Below are 16,496 nucleotides of genomic sequence, written 5' to 3' on the forward strand. Positions count from 1 at the left end.
AAAACCCAAAAAACACAACCCTACTTTTGAGAGGATAGTTACACTGTGAATCCGGAGCCACGTGAATAGTACCTTGACACCAAGCCTATTTCTCATTCGCCCAATTCATTTCTTAGCATGTTCCCTCCCATAATGCTTTGCTTTATGCTCCATCAAAACCTAGTTAAGTAAAATCAAGCAAGAATCTTCAGAAACAGCCTATGCATTTCCACGAGATCGTCATATGGTCATATAATTTTTCAACCAAACAACAATTGAAGGTTTTTCCATGAGACTCAAGCTCGCCTTTCTGAAATAGGAACCTTGCTTATTGGCAGTGATGAGTAGGGGGCGTTGCTCATTAGCTTTGCGCAGTGGCAGTATCGTAGCCAATGAGGTTTATCCGAGGCGCGATTATTGCTAATTGAAAACTTTTCCCAATACCCCGCCATGACGACTTGAAATATAGTCGGCATTGGCAATTTTTGACAGTCTCTACGGAGACTGAATCTTAATGGTTTAAAAAGAGGTGGTTTGAGACAATTAGCTGTTTTTTCGCTGTTTTTTTTCTTTTTTCTTTTTTTTTAAAGCTTTGAGTTTTTATTTTAGTTTTTAGTTTTTTTCTCGCGTGTGTTTGTGGAGTGTTTTCACTATAGAAGTTTAGGGTTCAGTTTTTCGGGTATTGCTGGAGTCGTATGACATTGGGTCTTTAAAAAACGTGGACACTTTCTCATACGCCTCAGAGTGCAGCTCGAAGGCTTTCCAGTGCAGGGAATGTACATTTGGTTGTAGCTAGTTGTTCTTTACGTCAAAGCTCACAGTTATTAGCAAATGGCAGTCCCCATTTCCCCGTTGTAGTAGGCAACCTCATCCAGAGGGTCACAGATTCTCAGAAATGGACGCGAATCTGAAAGCGTCTCATCCACATAGTTCCTTTAAAGCGACCAGGAGGGAAACGGATGTAATAGACTTGCTCAGGTTTCACCATGGAGTCCCGGACAGAGATGAGCCTGGAACCAAGTCCTCTTATCCCTAGTGGTGTACTGGTTTCCACTACACCCGCTTACCTCTAGTCTTGTCCTCTTAGGAAGGCCAAGAGTATCCCTGGATCGAAGGCTGCAGAAGTCCTACCCCTGGGCAAGGCAGTCCAGCTGCACCTGCTTAGGCTACCACCCATAAACGCTCCTCTGGCCTGTAAGCAAAAGGATGTGGTTACTTAAGGATGAAGGCGGTGGAACCAGCATTCATTGGTTTAAAGCGGCACTGGTGGAAACCCCCAGTCTTGACACACACCACAAATAAGTAAGCAAACAGATAAACTAGATAATTACAGATTTCAGTGCTATAAAGAAAATAAACAGGGAGATGTGATGGAGCCATCCAGGAGACCAGCCAAACTCCAACAACTATTGAGCACTTACTTTATGCCAGACTCCACACAAAGTGCTTACTATGCTTCATGTCATTTAATTCTCACAAAAACTATTCTCCCCATTTAAAAACAAACTCTACTGGGATATAATCGATATTCAATAAACTGTACATGTTTAAAGCATACAATTTGATAAGTTTTGAAACATGTACACCCATGAAACCATTACTGAAATCCATCACTCCCAAAAGTTTCCTGGTGTTCCTCTGTAATCCATCCGTCACTGCAGTCTCTCCCCACTCCCCGTTCCCCCCTTCTGTCACTACCGATTAGTTTGCATTTTCTAGAATTTTCTAGAATTTCATATAAATGAAATCGTGATTTTTTGGGAGATTGACTTTTTCACTAAATATAATGTCCTTGAGGTCCTTACACGTTGTTGCACAGATCAATAGTTCATCCTTTTTCCTTACTGAGTAGTATTCTGTTAGGGATGGGGAAACTTGCCCTGTACTCCTTAGTTCTTCTGGCTGGTTGAATAATTCAAAGGACATACAACAGATTAACAGGAGAAAAATCAAGTTTTAATACATGCATATGGAGAATTCACATAAGCATGAAAATTCCACAGGCAGAAAAGCAGAAGGAGGTATATATGCCATTCTGGACCAAGGAAGGGGAGGCAAGGGTCTGGGGACTTCAAAGGGAAATAAGGCAAATTTACAAGGGGATGAAAAGAGTTAATGTTTAGTTAACAAATGTTTGCTGGGTCATCTTGAAACAATGGAACACAGGGGCACTTTGATCAAATGGGCTTTGCTAGGTTCCTCCCTGTCTATCATGTCTAGTTCAGGTTAAAAAATAGTTGTCTATGATGGTTACTCCCTTCCTGGAGCAGTTCCTCTGTCTTAAACTCTTTTAAGCAGTCATGGGAAAACCAAAATTTCTTCCTGAGCCTTATGAGCTTTTATTGTTTTCAGCTTGAAATAATCTGCATGCCAGAGTATCGGGTGACTCGTTCTGAACCCCCACAATTCCATTGTACCAGAGTTTGTTCAACCATTTACCCACTGAAGGGCATTGGGATTGTCCAGTATTTTGCTATCACAAATAAAGCTGCTAAGAACATTCTTGTACAAGTTTTTGTGTGAACATGTTTTTAATTCTCTGGGCTGCATGGTAAATCGCATGTTTGGTTTCATAAAAAACTGCCAGATTACTTTCCAGAGCGGCTGTACCATTTTCACATTCCATCTGCCTTCTTTTAAAAGCTAGATCAGTTCCCCTGCCTTTTTCTTTCCTTCATGACATTGATTTTTTGAAGTCCAAGACAGTTATCTTGTAGAATGTTCTACCTTCTGGCTTCACCTGATAGCGTCCCCTGCAGTGCTGTTTAAAACTGTTGTACAGTTTTCCTCTGTCCCCTGTACTTCCTGTAAACTGGAAGTTAGACCTTGAAGCTTGATTAGATGAAATATAACTTCAGAGGTGGCGTTGCGAACTTTGTACTGCGTCTTCCACTATTAGTGATGCTGAGTTTAAGCACCTAGTTAAGGCAGTAACTGTGCTCTCTCTACTGTAAAAGTGCATTTTTCCTTATGTAATCAGTAATTTGTGAACAACCCTTCACATAAGAATCATTTGATGCTAAAAGCCTTTCGGTTTCCACGACCACTTCCCTGAACCACTCACTTCCTGATCAGGCATCAAGATATCATGGCTGAGGGAGGGGGTACAGGGGATGGGTGCAAAGGGGAAGCGGAACTTAGTCAATAATACTGTGATACATTTGCATGGTGACAGATGATTACTGAAATTAGTGGGATGACACATTGTAAAGTATAACAATGTTGCATCACCATATTGTGCCCCTGAAACTAATATAACCAAGATAAGATTATATACCAATAATACTTAAAAAAAAAAAAAAAAGATGTCATGGCTGAGTAAGATAAATCAACGTCACTTCTTTTCTGGAACCCAGGATAGGTTTCCTGGAATCAAGGCCTGTGATCAGGACCTGTGGTCCCAGGAAGTCAAGAAGAGTCCCCTGATAAAGCCAGTGTGTCAGAAGTGTGGTGGAAAGAGGAGATCAGTGATAACTGTTCAAAGGGGCATCCTGGAGACCCCACACTGATTATAGGAACTGTGAAAGTTGCCAATGTGTACCCCCCAGAAGCTGAAATTTCCAGGAGCTACAAATATCCTTGATAGTGTGGTCTGAAAATGCACTCCAACCATTTCTTTCCATCTTAGCTGTTTGCCAAGATGGATAATCTGGGTGTCAGATCAGCGCTGGAGGAAATAGAAGATGGAAGCTTGTTCCCACCGCAACTTTTGTATTGATCAGAAAGTTCAGATGATGGTCTGGCAAACACTGACGTGTGTGTGTGTGTGTGTGTGTGTGTGTGTGTGTGTGTGTATGATTTTCTTAGAATTTATAATAGCAAGTAAGTAAAATAATGACTCATTTGTAAGCAAATACAAGAAAGAAAAGCCTGGAAAAACCATCGAAATATTGAGTAAATAACTTAAGGAAAGCAAAACAATTTTTTTAAAGATAAAATTTCTGAAACATGCATGTGATATTTTGCTTTTAGTTCTACTGGAATCTTCCTTGGGCTGGGTAGTTTGGGTTACACTGACTTCTTTTTTTTCAATTGAAGTAAAATTCAAATAACATAAAATTAACCATTTTAAAGTGGACCCATTGGGTGTTTACATAGTATTGTTTTCTGTTTCACAACTAATTCTTTTCTAGTTACAAAATTACAGCACATTTGTATATAAAATCCAAATATTATACATACGTAGCAGTGACAAAGAACCCCACCATAATCCCACTTCCACTGCTAGAGGAGATAGGCACAGGTAGGTGAGATTGTTCCTCCAAACTGTTCTATTCATATGTCAACATAATTATGAACAAACATTGAATCACACTCTACGTACAGTTCTAATACTTCCTTTTTCTTTCTGCTAAACAATATATCGAGGACATATTTTCCATGTCAATACACAGCTCCCCTCTTCCTGTACGAAATATATCCCACTTCAGCTAACCAATCCTCTATGGATGGGCATTTGGGTTGTTTCCAGTTTTTTTATGATTATAAGCAATGCTACGATGAACATCCTTGGATGTGCGCCTTTGCCTAGCCAGGGAATTTGCCTACTTGTGGGGTATTTCTACGGGAAATTTCTATAGGTGAGATTGCCTGCTCAAAGGCCATACATATTTTGCATTTTTAGAGGTTCCCTCCTCCAGCACTGTACCAATGTATTCGCCCGCAAAGCCACAGAGAAGAGCATCTGGAGAATGTTCGATGTGTATGTTTGGACGTGCTCTGCAGTTTTCACGGAACTCTCCCGGGTTAGGGAAGGGAAAAGGAGGAGGGTGAACTCATATCCAGTTCTAACGCTTGTTTGTTCTCTAGTTCCGTCCCAGGCAGACAGCAGGGAGAAGGGGCTGGGTTGGGTGAGGTAATCCTGACCCTCTCCGCCTCCTCCGTGTATGGAAATATCTTTGGAAACATCAGCCCCTGATGGAACCAACCCTTAACTCACCCTCCTACCCTGTCACCCAGGCCAGCCTGGACCCACTGGCCCCAGGGGACAGAAAGGCTGGACACTGAGGAATATTTCAGCTGGGAAAGGGTCCCCTGGCCTCTAAACAATCTTCTCAGTGTTCAAGTCACTACAGGATGTCTGCAAGAATCCTAGCTTCTCTAGGTTAAAAATATCTCATGCCCGAGGGGCCCTCAGTGTCTGTCTCAGAAGAGACTGGCTCACAGCTCTCCATCGGTGGGGAAATTAACTGAGGCCAATTGGTTTTGTTCTTGTGTAGTTCTGAAGCCAGAATTTCTGGGTTCAAATCCTTGCTCTACTATTCACTAACTGCGTGACCCTAAGCCACTTAACGAACTTCTCTGTGCCTCAGATTCCCTGGCTGTAAAAGGAGTGTCAGGATCACATCTATCTTAGAAGCCAGTGGGTCTCCACCCTGGCTGTACATCAGAACAGCCTGAGGGAGCTTTTTGAAATCCTGATGCCCAGGCTGCATTCCAGGCCAACTGAATCAGAATTTCTAAAGGTTAGTTCTGAGCAAAAAAATATATTTTAAAGCTTCCCAGGTGATTCCAATGTGCCACCAAGGATGAGGCTCACTGCCATAGAGATTTTGTGGGTGTCAAATTAGATAATAGAGGAAAAGTGCTTCTGATAGTGCCTGATAAAGAGTTAAATGCTTTAGTGGGGGTGGTGGGACCAATTATGCACGTCTAGGCGGTAGTCAGGGAAGGCTTCCTGGAGGAGGGTGTGGCTGACCTGCAAACTGAAGGAGGAAAGGAGTTAACCAGAAGAAAGAGGACAGGACACTTTTCAGCAAGAGTAACGGCCCCTGCAGGGGTCTCAAACCAGGAGAATGTGACCTCTTGGAGGAACTGGAAGTCATTCCCTTTGACTAGAGCTGCAAAAGGAGAAAGGGAGAGTTGGGAAGAAGGCACATTACACTGGGTCCTCTAATGAGGTCAAAGATCATGGAAAATCACTGGACTTTATTCTGGCATCATGAAGAGTGTAAGCAGGGCAGTGAGTGACCCAGACAGTATCCTCCCCCCAGATTCAGAGGCAGCAAAGCCTTTTCAAGACACTGTGCTCAAGCCAGCTGGGGAGCTTGAAGTTGTCAAGGGGCTGTGACACACCCCTATACTCCCCTTCATGAGCCAGTACATGGACTCTGGAGTCAGACAGTCCTGGGTTTGAATCCTGACCTTGCCCTTTCGTACCTGTGTGGCCTTGGGCAGGTTACTTTATGAGCCTCAGTTTCCTGGCCTGTAAAATAGGCATAACCCCTCTCCCCATGATTCTTTGTGAGGATTAAATGAGATAACATGGTGCTACCCATATGTTAAACAATAAATATTCCCAATAATAATTATATGAATAATTATTAATATGATTAATAATATTCACGACTTAGATTCTGCAACCCCTTCGTGGCTGGATAAATCTCCAAATCTGTCATTTTCTCTCCTAGCCCTAAAGTCCCACTTGGGTTCTCCTGTGATAATTATAGCTATAATTTCTCAGTGCTTTTCCTGCAATTTTGTTGTTGTTGAATCCACATAACAACTTTAGGAGGCATATGTTGTATTAGCCAGATTTTATAATTCAGGCAACTGAGGCTCAGAGTGGCTAAAACACTTGCCCCAAATCACCCAGCTAATCAAACCTGCAGAACTTCAGGCCCATTGTGCTGAAGAGAAACGGGGGTTCAGGGAGATGAGGTATCATGCCCAAGGCTGCATGGTTGGCAGGTGGCAGAGCTGGGATTTGAACCCTTGTCTGCCTTAGGACTCCTGGAACTTACAGGGTTGCCCCCAGAGGTCTGGAGAGCCTGCTAGGACCCACTCTCTGGATCACCTGGTTCATCCTTGAGACAAGCACAGGAGGCTAAAACCTTTCAGTCTTGGCTGCCCCTATTCTGGGGCCCTCTGCATACTTTTCTGAACTCCTTCTGGAATGCCCTTCCCACTGCTTCCCATTCTCCAAAAATCAGGTCAGAGTTAGCTCTTTTCCAGGAAACGTTTTCCAGGCCTCATTTGAATCACTCTTAAGCAGTTGATTTTTATGTTAATGTCTGCAGTGTCATTTTTCTAATGCAATTGTATTTGATTTTGAAAATATTAATTCATTCTGGGAATAGGTAAACTTGCATATGTGATTCGAAATTCCAAAGATTCCAAAGGATATTTAGTGAAATCTCCTTCCCACTCCTGACCCCCAGCCACCCCATTCCCCCATTCCCACCCCTGCCAGGTGACACTACTATTTACGTATTCTTCCAGAGATGTTCCAGCATGTATAACCATCTTTTAAATAAATAGATTGTTTCCTACTTTCTCCGCAAAGATGCACGTTACACACACTGTTCAGTTTTATTTTTTTAGATCTTGGAGACTGTTTCATACCAGTACATAATGAGCTTCCTCAATGTCTTCTGTGGCTACATAGTTTTCCATTGCAGGACTGCATGTAATTTATTTAATTAATTTCCTACTGATGGACTTTTGGGTTGTTTCTAGTCCTTTGCTCTTAAAAACAGCACCTCACTAAGAACCCTGTACTCGAATCTTGTTGGCATCCTGGAAAGCTCTGTGAATAGCCTGTGTTAGAGAAAGGATTGGGCTGGGTGCCAGGATATTGGGGTTCTCCACCTGATCCTGCAACTAACTCCATGACCCAGTCCACTCAGCTCTTTGTACCTTGGTGTCCACAGCTAGAATGGAGCATTCTCTATTCCAGACACTGGTGAACAAGATAGGCACAATCCCTCACCTCAGAGTGCTGACATTTTCACAGGGGAGGGAGAGACAAATAATAAACAGGTAAACAAATAAATACAGAACATAAAGTCAGAAGTTGAAAGTAAACAAAGTAAACCAGGATAAGAGGATGGGGTCTGACGGGGATGGCGAGACTTTAGTTAAAATGTTCAGGAACCTCAGAGGTGACATGTGAACTGAGACCTCAATGATGAGCAGGAACAGCCATGACAAGATCTGGGAAGAACGTTCCAGAAAGGGGCTCATACCTGCAAGTCTCCAAAGTCAGAACTAGCTTGTTATGATCTAGGGACAGAATGGAGGCCGGTGTGGCTGGAGTATAATGAGCAGGGGAAACTGGTAGAAGACAAGATCCAAGGTATATCCTCGGAGACCCTGGTGAAGAGTTTGGAGTTTACTCCAAGGGGAATAGGAAACCACTGGAATGGTTCAGCAGAGGAATGAGGATGATAGTTAATACACATTTTAAAAACATTAGGCTGTGACCCTGCCATTACAGTTCTAGGAATGTATGGAAGAGAAATGAAAACACATGTCCACACAAAGACTTCTATACGAATGTTCATGGCAGCTTCATCTAAAGTGGCCCAAATGAGAGAAACAATCCAAATATCCACCAACAGGACAATGGAGAAACCAACGGTGCCATATCCACACAATGGAGTACCACTCAGCCATGAAAAGGAGCAAACTCAGGTGGCTGCTTTGCTCAGTGGTTAGAGCACAGTGCTCATAACACCAAGGTCGCCGGTTCAATTCCCACATGGGCCAGTGAGCTGCACCCTCCACAACGAGACTGAAAACAACGACTTGATTTGGAGTTGATGGGTCCTGGAAAATCACACTGTTCCCCAATATTCCCTAATTAAAAAAAAAAAAAAGTTAAAAAAAAAGAAAAAGAAAAGGAGCAAACTCTTGATACAACAACCTGGATAAATCTCAAGAACACATTGAGCCAAAGAAGCCAGACCTCCCACAATCTAAAAAAAAAGAAAAGAAAATACATACTGTATCATTCCATTTATATAAATGCATTATAGAAAATATAAACTAATCTATAGTGACAGCAAATCAGTGGTTACCTAGATCCAAAAGTGGAGGGGGGGTCAACTGCAAGGGGCATGAGGAAGTGATGGAATGTTCTGTATCTTAATTGATGTGGTAGTTACATGGGTGTATATATCTGTCCAAGCTCATCAAACTAGTCTGCTTGAATGGGAGCATTTTACTGGGTTTAAATTATGCCTCAATGAAGTTGTTTTTTCCTGAGTGTGTTTCTGTTCCAGCTTAACTTCTTCAATTACACAATACTTTTGGGGAGTGATCACACATCAGGAAGCGTCTCAAACTCCAGTGATGATTTTTGCTGTAAGTGAGAACCCACTGTGCTGTAACTTACTTAATATTTTCCTGTCAATGACCTAATTTTTAAAAGTTAGTCTCATCCTAAACTATATTGGTTTTATGTGCCAATTAGTTATTTTTCTAATATGCATGAATACGTAACTATTAAAATAAGAAATCTTTGTCCATGTACCATTTACACATCTCTCATTGCACTGGTGGCACTTGTACCACATTTGGGGGAATTCTTCATGGGGTCACCCTAAAGTATTGTGTGTGAGTTGGTGTACATAAAATATATTATCTATTTATGTAGATGCAGTTGTTATGGAAAGCACTTTGTCAGCACCCAGCAAAAGGACTAACAATAGTGCACATAACCTCTAATATAGCACTTCCGCTTCTAGGAATCCATCTTAGGAAATAATTGAGGATGTGTCCAAGATTTAGCTACACGGAAGTTCTTCTCAGCATTGCTAATTATAGTGAAAAGTTGGAAATAGCTGAATTTAGCCAGGGAACTGGTTAAGTAAATGCTGGTACAGTTATCCTGGAATGCTATTTCGCCCAAAGAAATGATGTTTTAGAAGAATATTGAATGCCATGAAAAGATGTTCACAAAATAGTGTTAAGTGGAAAAAAAAAAGCAGGTTTCAAAGCAGTGCACAGAAATATAAAAATGCATATTTAAACATTTTATATATGTGGTATAGATATTTATATGAGTATATATGTGAAAAGAATGGCCTAGAAGATTGTACCACTGGTCATTCATTTTTTTTGGATTATGGATACTTTCAACTTTCACCTCTTAATTTATCTTACTTTTTTTCTAAATTTCTTCCTACAATGAATAACTATTGCTTTTGTAAAAAAAATTTCCACATCTATATTGTAAGTTCTGGAATTTATTCTCCTAAATCTTTTTTCCCCCCTTTAATCTCCACTTTCTTCCCAACAACAGTTAGTGCAGTGCTAAGCTTATTTCTTTAAATGGTATTTAATAAATGTTATTCACACAGCATATTTTTATTGAGCACCTACTGTGTCTTCGGCCCTGTGCCAGGCACTGGGGTAGAACAGTGAACAAGACAGACGTGGTCTCTGCCTTCCTGAAGTTTAGAGTTTAGTAGGAGATGGACGGGGGCAAACAATGAATGCATAAGAGTTATTTAATTATAATTATGATGAGTGCTTCCAGGGCGCTAAATAAATATCTTCATATGCAGGAGCCCTGACAGTCTAGCAGGTGAGGAAATGGTTTTCTAAGCAAATGGCTTTTAGATTGAAATTCCAAAAAGTCATGAGGACAGATAACATTTAAAGCTATGCTGTGTGGTAGCCAGTGTGGTAGCCACTAACCACATGTGGCTACTGAGCATTTGGAATGTGGCTGGTCAAACTGAGATGTGTTATAAGTGTAAAATACGTACCAGATTTCAAAGACTTGGTACGAAAAAAAGTGAGCGATCTCATTGATATTTTTTATATTGATGACATGTTGAAATGATAACATTTAGGATATTTGGGATTACATAAAATATATTAAGATTAATTTTTTCTGTTTCTTTTTTTACCTTTTTAAGGGGCGACTAGAAAATTTTAACTTATGTATGTAATTTGCATTTTGTTTCTAGGGGTCATCCTATGATGACCCTGAGAGGTAGCTATTATTAATTTTTTTTTCTGCAGAGGAGGAAACTGAGGCACAGAGAATAACTGGCCTGAGACTCATCGCCAACAGGAGCATAGCTGGGACTCGAACGTGGGTGGAGTCAGTCCTATAGTCTATGCACTTAACCTCTACGGCACACTACTGAGCAGAGGTGCCCGTGGGCTGGGACAGGAAGAGGCATCCAGAACAATCCAGGCAGAAGGAACAGCACATGTGAAAAGATAGACATTCCATGGACTAGATGGGTCTCCGTGCCTTTGGCCATGGAGTGATTCTCTCAGAGGATCTGCTTTCTTGGGGGATGTTTCCTCACCATGGGGTCCCTGAATTCAGTTTTGACAGGGCTGTCTACCTGCCCCATCAATGTCAACTAATCTTTAGGAAGATGCGAAAACCTGGATTGAGTCAACCAAGTCTGGTGGGGATCGGAGTCCCAGAGGGGTGGAGGAAGAAGGGGAGGAAGTGGAGTTTAGGGGCTATGTAGGTACACGAGGAAATCCCAGGAAGGGGCCTGAATGTTCAAGGTCACCAGCACTGAACTCTGAAGCCTCTGTTCTCTTTAGAACTCCACCCGGGGCAAAATCCCCTGCTCAGTTGGTGTCTCAGTTTCCCCTCCAGCAAACATTGCTTTGAAAAAGAAAGGTTTGAGACCTTTGAAATGTGAACAAGTATGTGCCCTGGGATGGGTCTAAGGAGTAGCAATGTCACCTGGCAGGCTTCCTGCACAGGCCTCAGCATACACCTCACCAGGTTCAAATCCCAGTTTCCCTATTTATGAGCTCTGAGACCTTGGATAGCTCAGTCTCTCTCTGATCTCAACTTTTTCAACTGGAAAAGGGGATGATAGTAGCCATCTCCTAGTCTTGTGGTCAGGAGTAAATTAAAAAGAGTATGGCAAGCACCCAGCCCAGAGCCTCTTCTTTATGTTGAGAATAGCTGTTATCATTTGAGAATTCATTTGACCTCCTCTAGAGGAAACGTGACATTACATCCCCATTGTAATATCTTCCTCCATTACAGCATTAGAATACTGTTCACCCCAGAAACTCCAGGGCCTAACACGGATTTGACTATTTGTGGATTCTTCTTTCTGCTTCTCCCAGCTTTAGCCCAGTGTCTGATGCAGGACAGGTGCCCCTGCAGACCCCTCTGTCCCCCCGTTATCATTCCTCACCTTGTATTCCATGCTGCAATTTCTTTTTGGTGCTTCCAATGCACCATGGTCTCTGTCTTGCCTCTAGGCCTTTGCATATGCTGTTCCAGGTAGCTGGGAATGGTGTGAGGCTATTCATCCTTCATACTGGTCTGTTTGCTCTTCTGCCTGTCCCTTTGGACTATAGACCCCAAGAAGGCAGGCACCATATCAGTCTTATTCATCATTGTATCTCCAGCCCCAGCACAAGGTCTGTACAGAGTGAGCACCATTAAATATCTCATCATTGAGTGGATGAATGACTGATCTCACAGCTTAATCTTCTGCTTCTTCCATTAAACTGTGAACTTTCTGAGGAAAGGGACTGTGGTTTGCTGTGTTCCAAGTGTCAGGCACAATGCCCGTCAGTCATCTAACAAATATATATTGAGTACCTACTATGTGCTACATACTAAGTATGGCTATGTGGTGGGCATAAAAGGACATGGTTTCTGCCTCTACATGCTTTTAGTATGATAGGGAGAGAGATATTTATCAGATAATCCCACCACTACATGTAAATTGTAGCAGTGAGGAGTGCCTACTCCTACAAAACAGAGGTACTGTTTTGAGTGCCTACAAAATAGAGATACATGAAAGTTGTTGAAATGGCATGAAATAGAGTGCCTAGTTGGGGAGCAGTCTTAGCTCTTGAATTTTAATTTAGGAGGATGTGGCAGCCAGGGAGATGAACTGCTTGGTTCCACTTTTGAAAGAGAGCTTGTGATCCAGCTTGAGGAATGACAACTTCCAGATGTAAGGCCTTTAGGGCCAGGTCACTCACTTCCTGGGCATCCCCAGCCAGTGGCTGAACATGGTGGGGAATTGGGGCCTGGACACTTCTGCCCAATGAGGACTCCTCTCATGGGTTTTTGTCCTGGGGCTCCCGGTTGGGTTGGCCTATCTTTGTCAGATCTGTGCCTCTCCTTGCTCAATCCTGTTTCTTCCCCTTCCTCTTTCACAGGCCGCCTATCATAGCATCTGCTTCCTGGAGGACCTGGCCTGACACAGGGGGCCTTGGGGGCTGGATTCTTGTGGGAAGGGGAGCTTTGAAATTGTGCTTAAAGGGCATTTTTATATAAAATCGACAAACTACCATTGCCCATTCCAAAGTGTGAGGAAGGGCTGGTAGTAATAACTACCTCTATAGAATTTAGATAATATACTGTAGTTACATAGTACCTGGAACTCAATATAATAATAAATGGCAGCTGTTACGATTATCTGATTTCTGAGTCCATGGAAGCAGGCTCTGGGTATAACCACCCTATAATTTTTCCTTTAATGTGTGAGATGGGGTCCCCTCCGCTTCAAGCGGAGTTTTGGAAAAGTCTCCCTCTGGTGAGGGTGGACATGTGAAAGATTAAGGGACATATAGCCTGGAAAGTATTGAATCTGGCCCCAGAGGTGGGCTGTGGCGAGCTGCACTACCATCGGCCCAGAGGGCGACCCCAGGAAAAGTCCTCCAAAGATTCCTGACCTTGCCTGGTATTGATTTAGGGTCCTCCTGGGAGGTGACATACTGGGAGACAGACAGGTGGACAAATCTGATTCTCCACTGGACAGACATGTGATGAGTGGGTGACTGATGATGGACAGACACAGGTCAGACTGTGAGATGCCAAGACAGGCGGATGGATCTGTCAGCCAGACGATGAGGCATGTGACTTTGAGACGGACAGAAAGACTGACCGGATGGCAGAAGACCTGGGAGCCGCCCACCTGCTGGCTCGGCCAAGAGGGGGCGCCGCCGCCCCGCCCAGCGTTGCCCACCATCCAGGCTGGGTGCGCGCTCGCGGGCCGGCGGGGGGCGGGGCTAGTGTGCGCACGGGGCGGAGCCAGCATGCTCGCGGGGGCGACTGCGGGCGGGGCGCGGCGCGCGTGCTCGCGGTGGCAGCCGGGGGCGGGGCGCGCGGCGGGCGCGGGCGCGCGCGGTGGCGGCGCGTTCCGTTCCGGGCCAAGGCTCGCGGCGGAAAAGTTGCGGGGCGGAGAGAAGCGGCCCCGGGACGGGCAGCGAGCACGACGCCGAGCCGGTTCCCGGCGCCCGCGGTCCCGCCATGGACGACCTCGGTGAGTGAGCGGAGGGCCGAGGGAGGAGGCGGAGAGGGGCGCGCGGCCCCGGGCCGGGCGGGCGCGAGCGAGCGGTGGGTGCTGCGGGATCCCACCCCCGGTGGCCTGGCTCCCCGCACCGGTCCTTGCTGGCTGGGGTTCCGCGGGGCCGGGATCCCAAGCTGGGCCTGAGTCCTGGGTCAGGCCGGCCCTGCTGCGGTCCTCACAGCCGCCACCCCCCGCCTCGGGGACGGCCCCACCTCCGGACCCCCGACCTCGGGGACCCACCCCCATCTCCCAGACCAGTCCCAGGGACCAGCTTGCACCTTAGGGACCCTCCCTGCCCGCTTCAGGGGCGAGATCCCCAGTGCCTGGGCCAGACCACCTCTCTACCTATGGGACCCTCACTTCACAGACCGCTCTCCCACCCCCACCTCACAGAGGGACTGCCCAATTAGGGGAACAGCTGCCTAATCTCACAGGCTGGTCCCTCAATTCCAGGATCTGCTCCCACCCCCTCGAGGACCGATCCCACTTCAGATACAGCCCCTCCGAACCCACCCCTTTCATGTCACTAGTCAAATTCACAAGTTAGAGATGAGCCTCTGATGACCACACCTCATACAAAGACAAGTTTCCCATGTGCCCCACTAACCCTCTGTTTCAGGTCTGGTCACCCTGTTTCATGGACTGGTCACTCCATTTCACTGACTGCCCTCTCCCCCCTGTGGACCAGCCTCTCCCCTTTCATATCCTAGACCAGCCTAATCCTAGAAGAGTAGCCGAGGGGAGACATGATTCTTTCCCCACTCCCAGACTGGTAAAATGCCCGGGGAGTAAGGAGGGAAGTGGGCCCCAAATTATGGCCATCTCTGAACTTGTCCTGGCTGGTAGAGTCCTCCCACCCCCTCTAGCATCAGACCCTGCTGGAAGCCACACAGGAAAGCAGGACAGGATGCCCAGAACAGACTTTTACTGTTTTCATGTTATTGGAGCTCCAAAACTACTCTTTTCAGTCCAGTCGATTTGGTGTAAGGGCAGGGGAAAGTGTCTCCTGGAACCAGACACCAAACCCAAGGGGGTTGGTGCCAGGGTTCTAGGAATGCCTTGCGTGGTGTGAACCCTGCAGCCGGAGGATTCATTCTCCTTCCCCTTTCACGCCTGTGGCTGGAGGGCCTCTGAGCTGGGGAGGTAAAGAGGGGGGGAAGTTTCTTCTCTGTAGGAGCCTTGTCTTTCCTCTCTGGACTGTGGGTGGCTTATGTGATCATTGATGTTTTCTCTGTCCCAGGCTCTGAGGAGGGGATTCATCAGACCGAACTGATCAGCCTCCCCCAAGCGCACAGGGCCCTAAGTTAAGACTGGCTAATTGTAGGCAATGGACTTCCAAGAGGACAGGGAGGAGGACTGGGATTTTACTGCTTCCTGGCAGCTTCCTTCTGGGATCAGCCCCCCACCTCCAAGAGATCCTGGAGCTGGGGATGGTGTACAGTCCTGCCTGTTTTGCAGCGTGTGATGGCTGCCAAGCATAGTTATACCTTTGGGTCAGGTTTGGCACCCATTTTCCAACACATTCAAGGTTGGCATGGCTTCCAGGCAGGTATTTTTTTTCACATAAAAATAACTAAGCTTAAAGGAGGTTGGGGGTTATTTTTAAAATCAGGATCTGAAAGTCTCAAGGCTTTCCCAGTGGGAACTGAGGAGCAGAGTTACAGTTCTAAAATGCTGATGTGGTTCTGTTGCTTCTACACAGTCCCTGTGCTGTTTGAAAGACTGAGAAAGTCTTTGTAGCGTTTGCAGTTGAAGTCCTGAATTCCTGTCTTCTGACAATCTTCCATTTAGGGCCAGGAAACTGAGTTAGTCTCTGAAAGGAAAGAGAGTGTAGTGGCAGAGGGGATTGTAGGATTTGAAATTTGCTGTTTATGGAATACTTCCCCGTACCTCAACTTGTCCAGTTCTCACAGCCACCCTTTATAAGAACCCCTTTGGGCCACTGCTGTCATTTACTACGCGCCTTTTACAAATTGAGAAACTGAGATTAAGAGAGGTTGATTCACTTGCCCAAGGCTGCACAGCCACAAAATGACAAAACCAGGACTAGAAGCCCAGTCCCTAGCTCCTAGATCTGCAGCTCTTGTGTACCAAGAGGCCTTTCTTCCTGAGGAGGGGGCAAGCCGCAGGGGAAGGAGAGGTTGCAGCAGGGCGATGGCTGCCACCTGTAACTTTGGCCTTCTACCTCAGGCTCCCCAGTTGTTTGGAGCCTGGCTGCCCGACTTCCTTGGCCTAAGCTCCCAGGGGGCCAGCCACGCCTGGCTGGCCTGGCTGACCGGAGCCTGGGGTGGGAGGAATGGGGCGTGCAGGAGGGGAGAGGAATTTGCCTGTATGCCCAGGCCCCATCAGCTGTCTGGCTGACTGCTCAGCACCGTGCCTGTCAGCTGTTTTCCTTAGTTAGGGGAGACACAAAGGCCAGCCCTCTTGTTTTTATTTTTCTCCGGAGTGTGCTCAGTTGTGAACCTCTGGGTCCCTGAAACCAGAGAGAGC

General features: G+C 45.4%; 1 protein-coding gene and 1 non-coding gene across 4 annotated transcripts in view; both read left to right on the top strand.

Annotated features, from left to right (window-relative positions):
- Window positions 1-342: 342 nt before the first annotated feature.
- LOC141569291 (U4 spliceosomal RNA) lies at window positions 343-483 on the top strand. Its single transcript, XR_012492798.1, has one exon. It is a non-coding gene; the product is annotated as a U4 spliceosomal RNA (small nuclear RNA).
- Window positions 484-13,781: 13,298 nt separating this feature from the next.
- Window positions 13,782-16,496, top strand: part of PXN (paxillin) — a 43,898-nt gene continuing 41,183 nt past the window's right edge. For 2 of the 3 annotated variants that reach the window (XM_019727842.2, XM_019727843.2), the window contains exon 1: window positions 13,782-13,979. In XM_019727842.2, the coding sequence (XP_019583401.1) occupies window positions 13,967-13,979 (13 nt within the window). In that variant the 5' untranslated portion in view covers window positions 13,782-13,966. The remainder of the gene's footprint in view (window positions 13,980-16,496) is intronic. The other variant, XM_019727841.2, reaches the window with a different exon arrangement.

The sequence above is a fragment of the Rhinolophus sinicus genome, linkage group LG16 (genome assembly GCF_036562045.2).
Source record: "Rhinolophus sinicus isolate RSC01 linkage group LG16, ASM3656204v1, whole genome shotgun sequence".
NCBI classification, from domain to species: Eukaryota; Metazoa; Chordata; class Mammalia; order Chiroptera; family Rhinolophidae; genus Rhinolophus; species Rhinolophus sinicus.